Source organism: Oncorhynchus nerka, unplaced genomic scaffold (assembly GCF_034236695.1).
Source record: "Oncorhynchus nerka isolate Pitt River unplaced genomic scaffold, Oner_Uvic_2.0 unplaced_scaffold_1379, whole genome shotgun sequence".
NCBI lineage: Eukaryota > Metazoa > Chordata > Actinopteri > Salmoniformes > Salmonidae > Oncorhynchus > Oncorhynchus nerka.
In genome coordinates this window covers 16994-36368 of record NW_027039973.1, presented here as the reverse complement: position 1 = coordinate 36368, position 19375 = coordinate 16994, and the positions used below count along the sequence as shown (strand labels likewise).

Below are 19375 nucleotides of genomic sequence, written 5' to 3'. Positions count from 1 at the left end.
CAGAGCGAGATTACCCAAAGACTGGAGCGCAGAGCGAGGTTACAAAGACTGGAGCTCAGAGCGAGGTTACCCAAAGACTGGAGCGCAGAGCGAGATTACAAAGACTGGAGCGCAGAGCGAGATTACAAAGACTGGAGCGCAGAGCGAGATTACAAAGACTGGAGCGCAGAGCGAGATTACAAAGACTGGAGCGCAGAGCGAGATTACAAAGACTGGAGCGCAGAGCGAGATTACCCAAAGACTGGAGCGCAGAGCGAGATTACCCAAAGACTGGAGCGCAGAGCGAGATTACCCAAAGACTGGAGCGCAGAGCGAGATTACCCAAAGACTGGAGCTCAGAGCGAGATTACCCAAAGGCTGGAGCGCAGAGCGAGATTACCCAAAGGCTGGAGCGCAGAGCGAGATTACCCAAAGACTGGACCGCAGAGCGAGATTACCCAAAGACTAGAGCGCAGATTACAAAAACTGGAGCGCAGAGCGAGATTACAAAGACTGGAGCGCAGAGCGAGATTACCCAAAGGCTGGAGCGCAGAGCGAGGTTACCCAAAGACTGGAGCGCAGAGCGAGGTTACCCAAAGGCTGGAGCGCAGAGCGAGGTTACCCAAAGACTGGAGCGCAGAGCGAGGTTACCCAAAGGCTGGAGCGCAGATTACAAAAACTGGAGCGCAGAGCGAGATTACAAAGACTGGAGCGCAGAGCGAGGTTACAAAGACTGGAGCGCAGAGCGAGATTACCCAAAGGCTGGAGCGCAGAGCGAGATTACCCAAAGGCTGGAGCGCAGAGCGAGATTACCCAAAGGCTGGAGCACAGAGCGAGGTTACCCAAAGACTGGAGCGCAGAGCGAGATTACCCAAAGACTGGAGCGCAGAGCGAGGTTACCCAAAGACTGGAGCGCAGAGCGAGATTACCCAAAGACTGGAGCGCAGAGCGAGATTACAAAGACTGGAGCGCAGAGCGAGATTACAAAGACTGGAGCGCAGAGCGAGATTACCCAAAGACTGGAGCGCAGAGCGAGGTTACCCAAAGACTGGAGCGCAGAGCGAGGTTACCCAAAGGCTGGAGCGCAGAGCGAGGTTACCCAAAGACTGGAGCGCAGAGCGAGGTTACCCAAAGACTGGAGCGCAGAGCGAGATTACAAAGACTGGAGCGCAGAGCGAGGTTACCCAAAGACTGGAGCGCAGAGCGAGATTACCCAAAGACTGGAGCGCAGAGCGAGATTACAAAGACTGGAGCGCAGAGCGAGATTACAAAGACTGGAGCGCAGAGCGAGATTACCCAAAGACTGGAGCGCAGAGCGAGATTACCCAAAGACTGGAGCGCAGAGCGAGATTACCCAAAGACTGGAGCGCAGAGCGAGATTACCCAAAGACTGGAGCGCAGAGCGAGATTACCCAAAGACTGGAGCGCAGAGCGAGATTACCCAAAGACTGGAGCGCAGAGCGAGGTTACCCAAAGACTGGAGCGCAGAGCGAGGTTACCCAAAGACTGGAGCGCAGAGCGAGGTTACCCAAAGACTGGAGCTCAGAGCGAGATTACAAAGACTGGAGCGCAGAGCGAGATTACCCAAAGGCTGGAGCGCAGAGCGAGGTTACCCAAAGACTGGAGCGCAGAGTGAGGTTACCCAAAGACTGGAGCGCAGAGCGAGATTACCCAAAGGCTGGAGCGCAGAGCGAGATTACCCAAAGACTGGACCGCAGAGCGAGGTTACCCAAAGGCTGGAGCGCAGATGACAAAAACTGGAGCGCAGAGCGAGATTACAAAGACTGGAGCGCAGAGCGAGATTACCCAAAGGCTGGAGCGCAGAGCGAGATTACCCAAAGACTGGAGCGCAGAGCGAGGTTACCCAAAGACTGGAGCGCAGAGCGAGATTACCCAAAGACTGGAGCGCAGAGCGAGATTACCCAAAGACTGGAGCTCAGAGCGAGATTACCCAAAGACTGGAGCGCAGAGCGAGATTACCCAAAGACTGGAGCTCAGAGCGAGATTACCCAAAGACTGGAGCTCAGAGCGAGATTACCCAAAGACTGGAGCTCAGAGCGAGATTACAAAGACTGGAGCGCAGAGCGAGATTACCCAAAGGCTGGAGCGCAGAGCGAGGTTACCCAAAGACTGGAGCGCAGAGTGAGGTTACCCAAAGACTGGAGCTCAGAGCGAGATTACAAAGACTGGAGCGCAGAGCGAGATTACCCAAAGGCTGGAGCGCAGAGCGAGATTACCCAAAGACTGGAGCGCAGAGCGAGGTTACCCAAAGACTGGAGCGCAGAGCGAGGTTACCCAAAGACTGGAGCGCAGAGCGAGGTTACCCAAAGACTGGAGCTCAGAGCGAGATTACAAAGACTGGAGCGCAGAGCGAGATTACCCAAAGGCTGGAGCGCAGAGCGAGGTTACCCAAAGACTGGAGCGCAGAGTGAGGTTACCCAAAGACTGGAGCTCAGAGCGAGATTACAAAGACTGGAGCGCAGAGCGAGATTACCCAAAGACTGGACCGCAGAGCGAGGTTACCCAAAGGCTGGAGCGCAGATGACAAAAACTGGAGCGCAGAGCGAGATTACAAAGACTGGAGCGCAGAGCGAGATTACCCAAAGACTGGAGCGCAGAGCGAGATTACCCAAAGACTGGAGCGCAGAGCGAGGTTACCCAAAGACTGGAGCGCAGAGCGAGATTACCCAAAGACTGGAGCGCAGAGCGAGATTACCCAAAGACTGGAGCTCAGAGCGAGATTACCCAAAGACTGGAGCGCAGAGCGAGATTACCCAAAGACTGGAGCTCAGAGCGAGATTACCCAAAGACTGGAGCTCAGAGCGAGATTACCCAAAGACTGGAGCTCAGAGCGAGATTACCCAAAGACTGGAGCTCAGAGCGAGATTACCCAAAGACTGGAGCTCAGAGCGAGATTACCCAAAGACTGGAGCTCAGAGCAGATTACCAAAGACTGGAGCAGCGAGATTACCCAAAGACTGGAGCTCAGAGCGAGATTACCCAAAGACTGGAGCTCAGAGCGAGATTACCCAAAGACTGGAGCTCAGAGCGAGATTACCCAAAGACTGGAGCTCAGAGCGAGATTACCCAAAGACTGGAGCTCAGAGCGAGATTACCCAAAGACTGGAGCTCAGAGCGAGATTACCCAAAGACTGGAGCTCAGAGCGAGATTACCCAAAGACTGGAGCGCAGAGCGAGATTACAAAGACTGGAGCTCAGAGCGAGATTACCCAAAGACTGGAGCTCAGAGCGAGATTACCCAAAGACTGGAGCACAGAGCGAGATTACCCAAAGACTGGAGCTCAGAGCGAGATTACCCAAAGACTGGAGCTCAGAGCGAGATTACCCAAAGACTGGAGCGCAGAGCGAGATTACCCAAAGACTGGAGCGCAGAGCGAGATTACCCAAAGACTGGAGCTCAGAGCGAGATTACCCAAAGACTGGAGCTCAGAGCGAGATTACCCAAAGGCTGGAGCTCAGAGCGAGATTACCCAAAGACTGGAGCGCAGAGCGAGATTACCCAAAGGCTGGAGCGCCGGCCTTCTCGCCCGCTCCAAATTGGCTCCAGTAACGTTCACTTCGCTAGCTCAGGGCGTGCCCGGCCCAGCATGCATCTGTAGTCTACTACTGTACTGCTATAACCCCTTGCTTTAGCTGTCATGTAGTTCACTAAATATAATCATCAAGAAACTGATGAAACACACAGGTGATAAATCAAGGTGACTTACAAAGATGAGGACCAAGAGCAAGAGAGGGAGTGTGGTGATGTAGTGTCCACAACTAAAGAAGAGAGGGAGTGTAGTGTCCACAACTAAAGAAGAGAGGGAGTGTGGTGATGTAGTGTCCACAACTAAAGAAGAGAGGGAGTGTGGTGATGTAGTGTCCACAACTAAAGAAGAGAGGGAGTGTGGTGATGTAGTGTCCACAACTAAAGAAGAGAGGGAGTGTGGTGATGTAGTGTCCACAACTAAAGAAGAGAGGGAGTGTGGTGATGTAGTGTCCACAACTAAAGTTCATTTTTGGGCATAATTGATATTGGCCCAATAGACCTGGCATATTCTCACATTCAAGGAGCTTTCTGTTTTGATTGGGTTGTTTTGCCTAAAAGCCTTTGGGTCTACCTATAGAAAAATAAAATAAACTCTGCATCTCTGCCCAGCCAAATATCTTGGTTCCAACCCTGGTTCTAACCCAACCAGGTCAATAGATCTGACCCATTAACTGTAGTGAAAACATCTTGGTTCTAACCCTGGTTCTAACCCAACCAGGTCAATAGATCTGACCCATAACTATAGTGAAAACATCTTGGTTCTAACCCTGGTTCTAACCCAACCAAGTCAAAAGATCTGACCCATTACTATAGTGAAAACATCTTGGTTCTAACCCAACCAGGTCAATAGATCTGACACATTACTGTAGTGAAAACATCTTGGTTCTAACCCTGGTTCTAACCCAACCAGGTCTAAAGATCTGACCCATTACCATAGTGAAAACATCTTGGTTCTAACCCAACCAGGTCAATAGATCTGACCCATAACTATAGTGAAAACATATTGGTTCTAACCCAACCAGGTCAATAGATCTGACCCATAACTATAGTGAAAACATATTGGTTCTAACCCAACCAGGTCAATAGATCTGACCCATTACTGTAGTGAAAACATATTGGTTCTAACCCTGGTTCAAACTCAACCAGGTCAATAGATCTGACCCATTACCATAGTGAAAACACCTTGGTTCTAACCCAACCAGGTCAATAGATCTGACCCATTACTATAGTGAAAACAGCTTGGTTCCAACCCAACCAGGTCAATAGATCTGACCCATAACTATAGTGAAAACATATTGGTTCTAACCCAACCAGGTCAATAGATCTGACCCATTACTGTAGTGAAAACATATTGGTTCTAACCCTGGTTCAAACTCAACCAGGTCAATAGATCTGACCCATTACCATAGTGAAAACACCTTGGTTCTAACCCAACCAGGTCAATAGATCTGACCCATTACTATAGTGAAAACAGCTTGGTTCCAACCCAACCAGGTCTAAAGATCAGACCAGCAGAATTTTAATCTTCCTATAGCGGGTTGCCGGGAACCCGCATTTAACATTCATAAACCACGTCACGGACCGTTCTAAAACGACTTGCGCATCGACATCGTTAACCATTTGTTTACACAATGTTCAGTCATGTTAGGTCATTGGCTAGCTAGTTAATAACCTGGTAACTTTACACGATGTTCAGTCATGTTAGGTCATTGGCTAGCTAGTTAATAACCTGGTAACTTTACACGATGTTCAGTCATGTTAGGTCATTGGCTAGCTAGTTAATAACCTGGTAACTTTAGTCTATCCAGACATCTGGAGACTCAGACAGACAGGTAAAGCTCCTTCAGGAGATCAAGGATCATAGTAAAGACAGACATCTTGAATGTCATCATCAAACTAGACTTTCTTAAAGAGACAGTGTACCATTTTCAATGGAACGCTTCTCAATAGGATAATTGTGCTTTTACACAACGCAGAAACTGTCTCATTTTCCACATATTATTTTGTAATTCCAATGGCATGTATTTTAAATCAACTTTTTTAACTTTTATAATAAACTAATGTTTTTACAATGTTACATATTAGTTTCTAGGTCTCAATCTGCTTCGAAAGTAGCTAGAATTCATATAGGCCCAAAATAGGCTGTATCTCAATCAATTTAAAAGGTGCAACATGCAGAAATCGCTCCATCATTCCCTGGTGGTTAAAATTCGAACAGCTCGCCTAATTTCAGCTTGTGACCAAATCAAGCAATGTACAGTGTAGAGAATAATTGTACCATCTAAACCGCTGTGTAATCTCTCTTCTATAACCAAAAACATTGTATTGTCAGCTGGTATACAAAACCTAAAGACAAAATAAACACAAACAAAACTTCAGATCTGGTCTGGTGCTCCTAAATTTTGTGTGGTGCAACGAACATGATTAAATTCAGAGCCCTGAACACACACACACACACACACCATTGAACGAACACACACACACACAGAACAACTACTCACCACTCTGCAGAGCTCCTGAACGTCGTGTTGCATGAAGCTGTCTAATGTCTCCCACCTGCAGAGAAAACAACATGTTGTCAACTACTGTCAAAGACACCATGTTATAAACACATTCACAGTCAACTACTGTCACAATGTAACCATGTTATAAACACATTCACAGTCAACTACTGTCACTATACCACCATGTTATAAACACATTCACAGTCAACTACTGTCACAATACCACCATGTTATAAACACATTCACAGTCAACTACTGTCACAATGTAACCATGTTATAAACACATTCACAGTCAACTACTGTCACAATGTAACCATGTTATAAACACATTCACAGTCAACTACTGTCACAATGTAACCATGTTATAAACACATTCACAGTCAACTACTGTCACAATACCACCATGTTATAAACACATTCACAGTCAACTACTGTCACAATGTAACCATGTTATAAACACATTCACAGTCAACTACTGTCACAATACCACCATGTTATAAACAACACATTCACAGTCAACTACTGTCACAATACCACCATGTTATAAACACATTCACAGTCAACTACTGTCACAATACCACCATGTTATAAACAACATTCACAGTCAACTACTGTCACAATACCACCATGTTATAAACACTGACACATTAACAGTCAACTACGGTCACAATACACCATGTTATAAACACCGTTCACAGTCAACTACTGTCACAATGAGCCACCGTTATAAACACATTCACAGTCAACTACTGTCACAATGTAACCATGTTATAAACACATTCACAGTCAACTACTGTCACAATGTAACCATGTTTTAAACATCATTTCAGTCAACTACTGTCACTGATACCACCATGTTATAAACACATTCACAGTCAACTACTGTCACAATACCACCATGTTATAAACACATTCACAGTCAACTACTGTCACAATGTAACCATGTTATAAACACATTCACAGTCAACTACTGTCACAATACCACCATGTTATAAACACATTCACAGTCAACTACTGTCACAATGTAACCATGTTATAAACACATTCACAGTCAACTACTGTCACAATACCACCATGTTATAAACACATACTGTCACAATGTAACCATGTTTAAATCACTGACCCATAACGGACATCATATACAAAGCATGGTACAGGAGAACGAGACGTCAGACCAGGGTCCCTGTAGTCACATACTCAGAGCACACCTCTGTAGAAAACATGTAGCAACGGAAAATGAAAACAGGCGTTTCTCAGACAAAAATCAGGTCGTCCCCTCATCTCATTTCTCCTGCAGCGTTGCTAGCTGAGGGGTCCTGGCGCCTACCCAAAGGACTTGGTGAGTTTCTTGGTGCCGACGGGCTTGTCGCTGTGTTGCAGCTCATAGAAAACCCTCTGTAGAGCCAGCGGAACACTCTTAGAGGAGTCGTCTCCCTCTGTAGGCATCATATACACCGCCTGGTACAGGAGAGAGAGAGAGGGGGGGGGTTAGACACACTAACACTCTCTCTGTAGACATCATGTACACCGACTGGTACAGGAGAGAGAGAGAGGGGGGTTAGACACACTAACACTCTCTCTGTAGACATCATGTACACCACCTGGTACAGGAGAGAGAGGGGGGGGTTAGACACACTAACACTCTCTCTCTGTAGACATCATGTACACCGCCTGGTACAGGAGAGAGAGGGGGGGGGTTAGACACACTAACACTCTCTCTCTGTAGACATCATGTACACCGCCTGGTACAGGAGAGAGAGAGGGGGGTTAGACACACTAACACTCTCTCTCTGTAGACATCATGTACACCGCCTGGTACAGGAGAGAGAGAGAGAGAGAGAGAGGTTAGACACACTAACACTCTCTCTCTGTAGACATCATGTACACCGCCTGGTACAGGAGAGAGAGAGAGAGAGAGAGGGGGGGGTTAGACACACTAACACTCTCTCTCTGTAGACATCATGTACACCGCCTGGTACAGGAGAGAGAGAGGGGGGTTAGACACACTAACACTCTCTCTCTCTGTAGACATCATGTACACCGCCTGGTACAGGAGAGAGAGAGAGGGGGGTTAGACACACTAACACTCTCTCTCTGTAGGCATCATGTACACCGCCTGGTACAGGAGAGGAGAGAGAGAGAGAGAGGAGGAGGGGGGGTTAGACACACTAACACTCTCTCTGTAGACATCATGTACACCGCCTGGTACAGGAGGAGAGAGAGAGGGGGTTAGACACACAAACACTCTCTCTGTAGACATCATGTACACCGCCTGGTACAGGAGAGAGAGAGGGGGGTTAGACACACTAACACACTCTCTCTGTAGGCATCATGTACACCGCCTGGTACAGGAGAGAGAGAGGGGGTTAGACACACAAACACTCTCTCTGTAGACATCATGTACACCGCCTGGTACAGGAGAGAGAGGGGGGTTAAACACACAAACACTCTCTCTCTGGCATCATGTACACCGCCTGGTACAGGAGAGAGAGAGAGGGAGTTAGACACACTAACACTCTCTCTGTAGACATCATGTACACCGCCTGGTACAGGAGAGAGAGAGGGGGGTTAGACACACTAACACTCTCTCTCTGTAGACATCATGTACACCGCCTGGTACAGGAGAGAGAGAGGGGGGGGTTAGACACACTAACACTCTCTCTGTAGACATCATGTACACCGCCTGGTACAGGAGAGAGAGAGAGGGGGGTTAGACACACTAACACTCTCTCTCTGTAGGCATCATGTACACCGCCTGGTACAGGAGAGAGAGAGGGGGGGTTAGACACACAAACACTCTCTCTGTAGACATCATGTACACCGCCTGGTACAGGAGAGAGAAGGGGGGGTTAGACACACAAACACTCTCTCTCAAAAGAGTCGTCTCCCTGTATAGACATCATATACACCGCCTGGTAGGCACAGAGGAGAGGGGTGTTAAACACACTTGAGCGTAGTATGACAGAGTGGTAGTTAGTCGTCTCACTGACCCTCCGCAGCTGGTTGGTGAAGAACAGGGTCTGTAGGAGGCTGTTCATATAACATGTCGCTCCCTGGTTCTTCAGACCCACGTAGCCGGTGTGTTTCTTGGAGTCCCACCTGCACACACACAGGAGAGCAAGGGGTTAACCCAACACACACACACACACACACACACACAGGAGAGCAAGGGGTTAACCCAACTACACACACACACACACACACACACATAGGAGAGCAAGGGGTCAACCCAACTACACACACACCACAGGAGAGCAAGGGGTTAATCCAACTACACACACACACACACACAGGAGAGCAAGGGGTTAACCCAACTACACACACACACAGGAGAGCAAGGGGTTAACCCAACTACACACATACACACACAGGAGAGCAAGGGGTTAACCCAACTACACACATACACACACAGGAGAGCAAGGGGTTAACCCAACTACACACATACACACACAGGAGAGCAAGGGGTTAATCCAACTACACACACACACACACACACAGGAGAGCAAGGGGTTAACCCAACTACACACACACACAGGAGAGCAAGGGGTTAACCCAACTACACACACACAGGACAGCAAGGGGTTAACCCAACTACACACACACGAGAGCAAGGGGTTAACCCAACTACACACACACACACACACACACACAGGAGAGCAAGGGGTTAACCCAGGGGTGGTCAACTCCAGGAAGAGGGTTGGACAGCCCTGTTCTAAACCAGGGGTGGTCAACTCCAGGAAGAGGGTTGGACAGCCCTGCTCTAAACCAGGGGTGGTCAACTCCAGGAAGAGGGTTGGACAGCCCTGCTCTAAACCAGGGGTGGTCAACTCCAGGAAGAGAGTTGGACAGCCCTGCTCTAAACCAGGGGTGGTCAACTCCAGGAAGAGAGTTGGACAGCCCTGCTCTAAACCAGGGGTGGTCAACTCCAGGAAGAGGGTTGGACAGCCCTGCTCTAAACCAGGGGTGGTCAACTCCAGGAAGAGGGTTGGACAGCCCTGCTCTAAACCAGGGGTGGTCAACTCCAGGAAGAGGGTTGGACAGCCCTGCTCTAAACCAGGGCCAGGAGGAGGGTTGGACAGCCCTGCTCTAAACCAGGGGTGGTCAACTCCAGGAAGAGGGTTGGACAGCCCTGCTCTAAACCAGGGCAAGGGTCAACTCCAGGAAGAGGGTTGGACAGCCCTGCTCTAAACCAGGGGTGGTCAACTCCAGGAAGAGGGTTGGACAGCCCTGTTCAAACACAGGGGTGGTCAACTCCAGGAAGAGGGTTGGACAGCCCTGCTCTAAACCAGGGGTGGTCAACTCCAGGAAGAGGGTTGGACAGCCCTGCTCTAAACCAGGGGTGGTCAACTCCAGGAAGAGGGTTGGACAGCCCTGCTCTAAACCAGGGGTGGTCAACTCCAGGAAGAGAGTTGGACAGCCCTGCTCTAAACCAGGGGTGGTCAACTCCAGGAAGAGGGTTGGACAGCCCTGCTCTAAACCAGGGGTGGTCAACTCCAGGAAGAGGGTTGGACAGCCCTGCTCTAAACCAGGGGTGGTCAACTCCAGGAAGAGGGTTGGACAGCCCTGCTCTAAACCAGGGCCAGGAGGAGGGTTGGACAGCCCTGCTCTAAACCAGGGGTGGTCAACTCCAGGAAGAGGGTTGGACAGCCCTGCTCTAAACCAGGGGTGGTCAACTCCAGGAAGAGGGTTGGACAGCCCTGCTCTAAACCAGGGGTGGTCAACTCCAGGAAGAGGGTTGGACAGCCCTGCTCTAAACCAGGGGTGGTCAACTCCAGGAAGAGGGTTGGACAGCCCTGCTCTAAACCAGGGGTGGTCAACTCCAGGAAGAGGGTTGGACAGCCCTGCTCTAAACCAGGGGTGGTCAACTCCAGGAAGAGGGTTGGGTAACTCCAGGCCCTTGAGGACCTGATTGGTGTCACACTTTTCTCCATCCCCAGCAAACACAGCTGATTAATCAAATGTCATTCTAATCTGAAGATCATGATTAGGTGATTGTCGGAGTCAGGTGTGTAAGCTGGGGCAAGACTGACACCAATCACGCCCCGGCGGACTGGAATTGCCCCCCCCCCCACGGGTTAACCCAACTACACTGGGGAGAGCTAGAGGGAAGGAGAGAGAGAGAGCTAGAGGGAAGGAGAGAGAGAGAGCTAGAGGGAAGGAGAGAGAGAGAGAGCTAGAGGGAAGGAGAGAGAGAGAGCTAGAGGGAAGGAGAGAGAGAGAGAGCTAGAGGGAAGGAGAGAGAGAGAGCTAGAGGGAAGGAGAGAGAGAGAGCTAGAGGGAAGGAGAGAGAGAGAGCTAGAGGGAAGGAGAGAGAGAGAGAGCTAGAGGGAAGGAGAGAGAGAGAGCTAGAGGGAAGGAGAGAGAGAGAGCTAGAGGGAAGGAGAGAAAGAGAGAGGGAAGGAGAGAAAGAGAGAGGGAAGGAGAGAGGAAAAGAGAACAGGTGAGATAGAAGAGAAGTGAGGAATCAAGACTCACGCCACTCCGTGAGGAGCGTCTGCCTGCACGTAGACTTCAAAGGAGACTTGATCATCCTCCACAAAGCCTCTCTCTGGATCAGTCACATCCTGAAAACACACCGGAGGTCAATTATGTTGTCTGTACGTATATATACACTCACCGGAGGTCAATTATGTTGTCTGTGTCTGTACGTGTGTATATATATATATACAGTGCCTTGCGAAAGTATTCGGCCCCCTTGAACTTTGCGAATTGTTTCCCATTCCTCCTTGCAAAACAGCTCGAGCTCAGTGAGGTTGGATGGAGAGCATTTGTGAACAGCAGTTTTCAGTTCTTTCCACAGATTCTCGATTGGATTCAGGTCTGGACTTTGACTTGGCCATTCTAACACCTGGATATGTTTATTTTTGAACCATTCCATTGTAGATTTTGCTTTATGTTTTGGATCATTGTCTTGTTGGAAGACGAATCTCCGTCCCAGTCTCAGGTCTTTTGCAGACTCCATCAGGTTTTCTTCCAGAATGGTCCTGTATTTGGCTCCATCCATCTTCCCATCAATTTTAACCATCTTCCCTGTCCCTGCTGAAGAAAAGCAGGCCCAAACCATGATGCTGCCACCACCATGTTTGACAGTGGGGATGTTGTGTTCAGGGTGATACGCTGTGTTGCTTTTACGCCAAACATAACGTTTTGCATTGTTGCCAAAAAGTTCAATTTTGGTTTCATCTGACCAGAGCACCTTCTTCCACATGTTTGGTGTGTCTCCCAGGTGGCTTGTGGCAAACTTTAAACGACACTTTTTATGGATATCTTTAAGAAATGGCTTTCTTCTTGCCACTCTTCCATAAAGGCCAGATTTGTGCAATATACGACTGAATGTTGTCCTATGGACAGAGTCTCCCACCTCAGCTGTAGATCTCTGCAGTTCATCCAGAGTGATCATGGGCCTCTTGGCTGCATCTCTGATCAGTCTTCTCCTTGTATGAGCTGAAAGTTTAGAGGGACGGCCAGGTCTTGGTAGATTTGCAGTGGTCCGATACTCCTTCCATTTCAATATTATCGCTTGTACAGTGCTCATTGGGATGTTTAAAGCTTGGGAAATCTTTTTGTATCCAAATCCGGCTTTAAACTTCTTCACAACAGTATCTCGGACCTGCCTGGTGTGTTCTTCATGATGCTCTCTGCGCTTTTAACGGACCTCTGAGACTATCACAGTGCAGGTGCATTTATACGGAGACTTGATTACACACAGGTGGATTGTATTTATCATCATTAGTCATTTAGGTCAACATTGGATCATTCAGAGATCCTCACTGAACTTCTGGAGAGAGTTTGCTGCACTGAAAGTAAAGGGGCTGAATAATTTTGCACGCCCAATTTTTCAGTTTTTGATTTGTTAAAAAAGTTTGAAATATCCAATAAATGTCGTTCCACTTCATGATTGTGTCCCACTTGTTGTTGATTCTTCACAAAAAAAATACAGTTTTATATATTTATGTTTGAAGCCTGAAATGTGGCAAAAGGTCGCAAAGTTCAAGGGGGCCGAATACTTTCGCAAGGCACTGTATATATACACACACACCGGAGAACAATTATGTTGGCTGTGTCTGTACGTCTATATACACACACCAGTGTATACCGTATGTGTGTGTGTGGTACTCACGCTCCAGGACATGAAGTTAGAGAAGCCCCAGTCGTTCTCCTTGTGGAAGAAGAGGTGGCTGATTCTGCGGCTGAACGACTTCTCATCGTCCTTATAGTTGATGATCTTCAGCATGGCCTGAGCATGGCACGACCAGGACCTAGCAGGGGGACACATTTACACGTTACACCAGGAAACTACTTCAGCATGGCCTGAGCATGGCATGGCCTGAGCATGGCACGACCAGGACCTAGCAGGGGGGACACATTTACACGTTACACTAGGAAACTACTTCAGCATGGCCTGAGCATGGCACGACCAGGACCAAGCAGGGGGACACATTTACACGTTACACTAGGAAACTACTTCAGCATGGCACGACCAGGACCTAGCAGGGGGACACATTTACACGTTACACCAGGAAACAACTTCAGCATGGCACGACCAGGACCTAGCAGGGGGACACATTTACACGTTACACCAGGAAACTACTTCAGCATGGCACGACCAGGACCTAGCAGGGGGACACATTTACACGTTACACCAGGAAACTACTTCAGCATGGCACGACCAGGACCTAGCAGGGGGACACATTTACACGTTACACCAGGAAACTACTTCAGAAACTACTGTATGGTGGTCAGGACCTAGCAGAAAATGTACACGTTACACCATGGGGACACATTTAAATGTTACACCACACACATGAACTAAGGCAGTGTTTCCACTTAAAAAGTCAAAATAAAGTCTGATGGGGAAGTGTGTGTGTGTGTGTCTGTGTGTCTATCAGGGTCTCTGCCTGCATGCTGTGTGTATGTGTGTGTGTGTATGTGTGTGTGTCGATCAAGGGCTCTGCCTGCATGCTGTGTGCGCGTGCACTAAGGGCCTAATGATTAAGGCGTTGGTCCCCTGAGTGTGTGTGTGTGTGTGCATCACGTGACTTACGTGGAGTCGGAGTCTGCGTTGCACTGCAGGAAGAAGCCAACACTCTTCTGGTGCGGCCGGTCTGGGTAGAAGCGAGGCATCACCATGATCTTCCAGGGCAGGTTCCTGACGAAGCAGGACGGGCTGAGAACAGACTCACTCAGCCGGCTGAACCTCTCCACCACAAAACGACATGTCGCCTCCGAACGCCAGCTGGTATCTACATACAAAGAGGGGCAGGGTGGGTCCATCAGGGTGTGTGTGTGTGTCCGTGTGTCCATCAGGGTGTGTGTGTGTGTGTGTGTGTGTGTGTGTGTGTGTGTGTGTGTGTGCGTGTGTGCAGGTGAGTCCTCCTCACCATCCTCCATGTCCTCCTCTGTGTTGTGTCCGTCTGCCATGGCAACGTTCCCGTTAATCACCGGGTTGGCTGGGATTCTCGGGGGATCGTCTGTGTCCCCAGCTGCACACACACACACACAGAGAGGAAGACGTCAGATAAACAGATATCAGGGCAGGAAGACACCAGCATGGTGATTTCTTGTTAGTATCACGGTCAAGGAATCAAAACGCCAGGTGGATTTAACTTCTTTAGGAAAACAGCCCCGATGTAGGAAACTACCATCACATTGTGTTGTCATTCAGAGTCACGTATTTTCCAAGCTACATCACATTGTGTTGTCATTCAGAGTCACGTATTTTCCAAGCTACATCACATTGTGTTGTCATTCAGTCACGTATTTTCCAAGCCACATCACATTGTGTTGTCATTCAGAGTCACGTGTTTTCCAAGCTACATCATATTGTGTTGTCATTCAGAGTCACGTATTTTCCAAGTTACATCACATTGTGTTGTCATTCGGAGTCACGTATTTTCCAAGCTACATCACATTATGTTGTCATTCAGAGTCACGTATTTTCCAAACTACATCACATTGTGTTGTCATTCAGAGTCACGTATTTTCCAAGCTACATCACATTGCCCTTTTTAAAAACCTGCTGTACGTAACAAACACATTCAGTCTGGTTTGTGTTTTCATTTTCTGCCAAGGGAAAAAACATTGCGATAGAGGCATCGTCCCGGGCCTAACTGAAATATGTTGTTTCTCACTGCTATGATGATATGAAGGGGAAGATACACACAGTCCCCTGGCTAGGAATGATCCCCTTCAAATAGGAGGCTCGACGTCTACCAGCATCTTATTTCAGCATGATGCCCAACAGAGACACAGTACAAAACGTCCAGAACAAGAAAATATGCAGAGAAACACTTTGGTTCCTGAAACATCAGAGTCTTCTGAATTATAGTTATGATGACTGGGTCAGTTTAAAACACTGATCTGTGTGGTGGTTATGATGACTGGGTCAGTTTAAAACACTGATCTGTGTGGTGGTTATGATGACTGGGTCAGTTTAAAACACTGATCTGATGACTGGTCAGTTTAAAACACTGATTGTGGTGATGACTGGGTCAGTTTAAAACACTGATCTGTGAGGTGGTTATGATGACTGGGTCAGTTTAAAACACTGATCTGTGAGGTGGTTATGATGACTGGGTCAGTTATGATCTGATGATGACTGGGTCAGTTTAAAACACTGATCTGTGTGGTGGTTATGATGACTGGGTCAGTTTAAAACACTGATCTGTGAGGTGGTTATGATGACTGGGTCAGTTTAAAACACTGATCTGTGTTACTTATGATGACTGGGTCAGTTTAAAACACTGATCTGTGGTATTATGTTATGATGACTGGGTCAGTTTAAAACTGATCACTGAAAACACTGATCTGTGAGGTGGTTATGATGACTGGGTCAGTTTAAAACACTGATCTGTGAGGTGGTTATGATGACTGGGTCAAAACACTGATTTAAAAGTTTAAAACACTGATCTGTGTGGTGGTTATGATGACTGGGTCAGTTTAAAACACTGATCTGTGAGGTGGTTATGATGACTGGGTCAGTTTAAAACACTGATCTGTGTTATGATGACTTATGATGACTGATGACTGTCAGTTTAAAACACTGATCTGTGTGGTGGTTATGATGACTGGGTCAGTTTAAAACACTGATCTGTGAGGTGGTTATGATGACTGGGTCAGTTTAAAACACTGATCTGTGAGGTGGTTATGATGACTGGGTCAGTTTAAAACACTGATCTGTGTGGTGGTTATGATGACTGGATCAGTTTAAAACACTGATCTGTGAGGTGGTTATGATGACTGGGTCAGTTTAAAACACTGATCTGTGAGGTGGTTATGATGACTGGGTCAGTTTAAAACACTGGTGGTTATGATGACTGGGTCAGTTTAAAACACTGATCTGTGAGGTGGTTATGATGACTGGGTCAGTTTAAAACACTGATCTGTGAGGTGGTTATGATGACTGGGTCAGTTTAAAACACTGATCTGTGACTGGGTCAGTGGTTATGATGACTGGGTCAGTTTAAAACACTGATCTGTTATGGTTATGATGACTGGGTCAGTTTAAAACACTGATCTGTGTTGGTTATGATGACTGTCAGTTTAAAACACTGATCTGTGAGTTGGTTATGATGACTGGGTCAGTTTAAAACACTGATCTGTTATAGTTATGATGACTGGGTCACTGATCTGTTTAAAACACACTGATCTGTGAGGTGGTTATGATGACTGGGTCAGTTTAAAACACTGATCTGTGAGGTGGTTATGATGACTGGGTCAGTTTAAAACACTGATCTGTGTTATGATGACTGGTCAGTTTAAACACTGATGACTGGGTTATGATGACTGGGTCAGTTTAAAACACTGATCTGTGAGGTGGTTATGATGACTGGGTCAGTTTAAAACACTGATCTGTGTTATGATGACTTATGATGACTGGGTCAGTTTAAAACACTGATCTGTTATTTAGGTCTGGATTATGATCTGTTATGATGATGACTGGGTCAGTTTAAAACACTGATCTGTGAGGTGGTTATGATGACTGATTTAAAACACTGATCTGTGCTGGTGGTTATGATGACTGGGTCAGTTTAAACACTGATCTGTTATTATTATGATGACTGGGTCAGTTTAAAACACTGATCTGTTATAGTTATGATGACAGGGTCAGTTTAAAACACTGATCTGTGAGGTGGTTATGATGACTGGGTCAGTTTAAAACACTGATCTGTGTGGTGGTTATGATGACTGGGTCAGTTTAAAACACTGATCTGTGAGGTGGTTATGATGACTGGGTCAGTTTAAAACACTGATCTGTGTATGGTTATGATGACTGGGTCAGTTTAAAACACTGATCTGTGAGGTGGTTATGATGACTGGGTCAGTTTAAAACACTGATCTGTTATGGTTATGATGACTGGGTCAGTTTAAAACACTGATCTGTTATGGTTATGATGACTGGGTCAGTTTAAAACACTGATCTGTCAGTTTAAAACACTGATCTGTTATAGTTATGATGACTGGGTCAGTTTAAAACACTGATCTGTGTATAGTTATGATGACTGGGTCACTGAGTTTAAAACAAACTGATCTGGGTCAGTTTAAAACACTGATCTGTGGTTTATGATGACTGGGTCAGTTTAAAACACTGATCTGTTATGAGTTATGATGACTGGGTCAGTTTAAAACACTGATCTGTGAGGTGGTTATGATGACTGGGTCAGTTTAAAACACTGATCTGTGAGGTGGTTATGATGACTGGGTCAGTTTAAAACACTGATCTGTTATGTTATGATGACTGGGTCAGTTTAAAACATGATCTGTGGTCAGTTATGATGACTGGGTCAAAACACTGATCTGTGTGGTGGTTATGATGACTGGGTCAGTTTAAAACACTGATCTGTTATAGGTTATGATGACTGGGTCAGTTTAAAACACTGATCTGTTAAACATGACTGGGTCAGTTTAAAACACTGATGATCTGTTATGAGTTATGATGACTGGGTCAGTTTAAAACACTGATCTGTGTGGTGGTTATGATGACTGGGTCAGTTTAAAACACTGATCTGTTATAGTTATGATGACTGGGTCAGTTTAAAACACTGATCTGTGAGGTGGTTATGATGATCTGGTTATGATGACTGGGTCAGTTTAAAACACTTTAAAACACTGATCTGTGAGGTATAGTTATGATGACTGGGTCAGTTTAAAACACTGATCTGTTATAGTTATGATGACTGGGTCAGTTTAAACACTGATCTGTGCCCCAGATCTGTGGTATAGTTATGATGACTGGGTCAGTTTAAAACACTGATCTGTGAGGTGGTTATGATGACTGGGTCAGTTTAAAACACTGATCTGTGAGGTGGTTATGATGACTGGGTCAGTTTAAAACACTGATCTGTTATGGTTATGATGACTGGGTCAGTTTAAACACTGATCTGTGGTATAGTTATGATGACTGGGTCAGTTTAAAACTGATCTGTTACTGATCTGTGAGGTGTTATGATGACTGGGTCAGTTTAAAACACTGATCTGTGTGGTGGTTATGATGACTGGGTCAGTTTAAAACACTGATCTGTGTGGTGGTTATGATGACTGGGTCAGTTTAAAACACTGATCTGTGAGGTGGTTATGATGACTGGGTCAGTTTAAAACACTGATCTGTGAGGTGGTTATGATGACTGGGTCAGTTTAAAACACTGATCTGTTATAGTTATGATGACTGGGTCAGTTTAAAACACTGATCTGTGAGGTGGTTATGATGACTGGGTCAGTTTAAAACACTGATCTGTGAGGTGGTTATGATGACTGGGTCAGTTTAAACACTGATCTGTGTGGTAGTTATGATGACTGGGTCAGTTTAAAACACTGATCTGTTATAGTTATGATGACTGTCAGTTTAAAACACTGATCTGTGTGGTGGTTATGATGACTGGGTCAGTTTAAAACACTGATCTGTGAGGTGGTTATGATGACTGGGTCAGTTTAAAACACTGATCTGTTATAGTTATGATGACTGGGTCAGTTTAAAACACTGATCTGTGAGATAGTTATGATGACTGGGTCAGTTTAAAACACTGATCTGTGAGGTGGTTTATGATGACTGGGTCAGTTTAAAACACTGATCTGTGGGTAGTTATGATGACTGGGTCAGTTTAAAACACTGATCTGTGATGGTGGTTAAAACACTGATGATGATGACTGGGTCAGTTTAAAACACTGATCTGTGAGGTGGTTATGATGACTGGGTCAGTTTAAAACACTGATCTGTGGTGGTTATGATGACTGGGTCAGTTTAAAAACACTGATCTGTGTGGTGGTTATGATGACTGGGTCAGTTTAAAACACTGATCTGTGAGGTGGTTATGATGACTGGGTCAGTTTAAAACACTGATCTGTG

General features: G+C 46.6%; 1 protein-coding gene across 2 annotated transcripts in view; it reads right to left on the bottom strand.

Annotated features, from left to right (window-relative positions):
• Positions 1-14526, bottom strand: part of usp7 (ubiquitin specific peptidase 7 (herpes virus-associated)) — a 49245-nt gene extending 34719 nt beyond the window's left edge. For both annotated transcript variants that reach the window (XM_065015627.1, XM_065015628.1), the window contains exons 1-7: positions 14415-14526; positions 14078-14276; positions 13154-13292; positions 11509-11597; positions 9024-9132; positions 7361-7491; positions 6031-6085 (exon numbers count right to left, since the gene is read on the bottom strand). In XM_065015627.1, the coding sequence (XP_064871699.1) occupies positions 6031-6085; positions 7361-7491; positions 9024-9132; positions 11509-11597; positions 13154-13292; positions 14078-14276; positions 14415-14454 (762 nt within the window). In that variant the 5' untranslated portion in view covers positions 14455-14526. The remainder of the gene's footprint in view (positions 1-6030; positions 6086-7360; positions 7492-9023; positions 9133-11508; positions 11598-13153; positions 13293-14077; positions 14277-14414) is intronic.
• Between the last annotated feature and the right edge of the window lie 4849 nt (positions 14527-19375).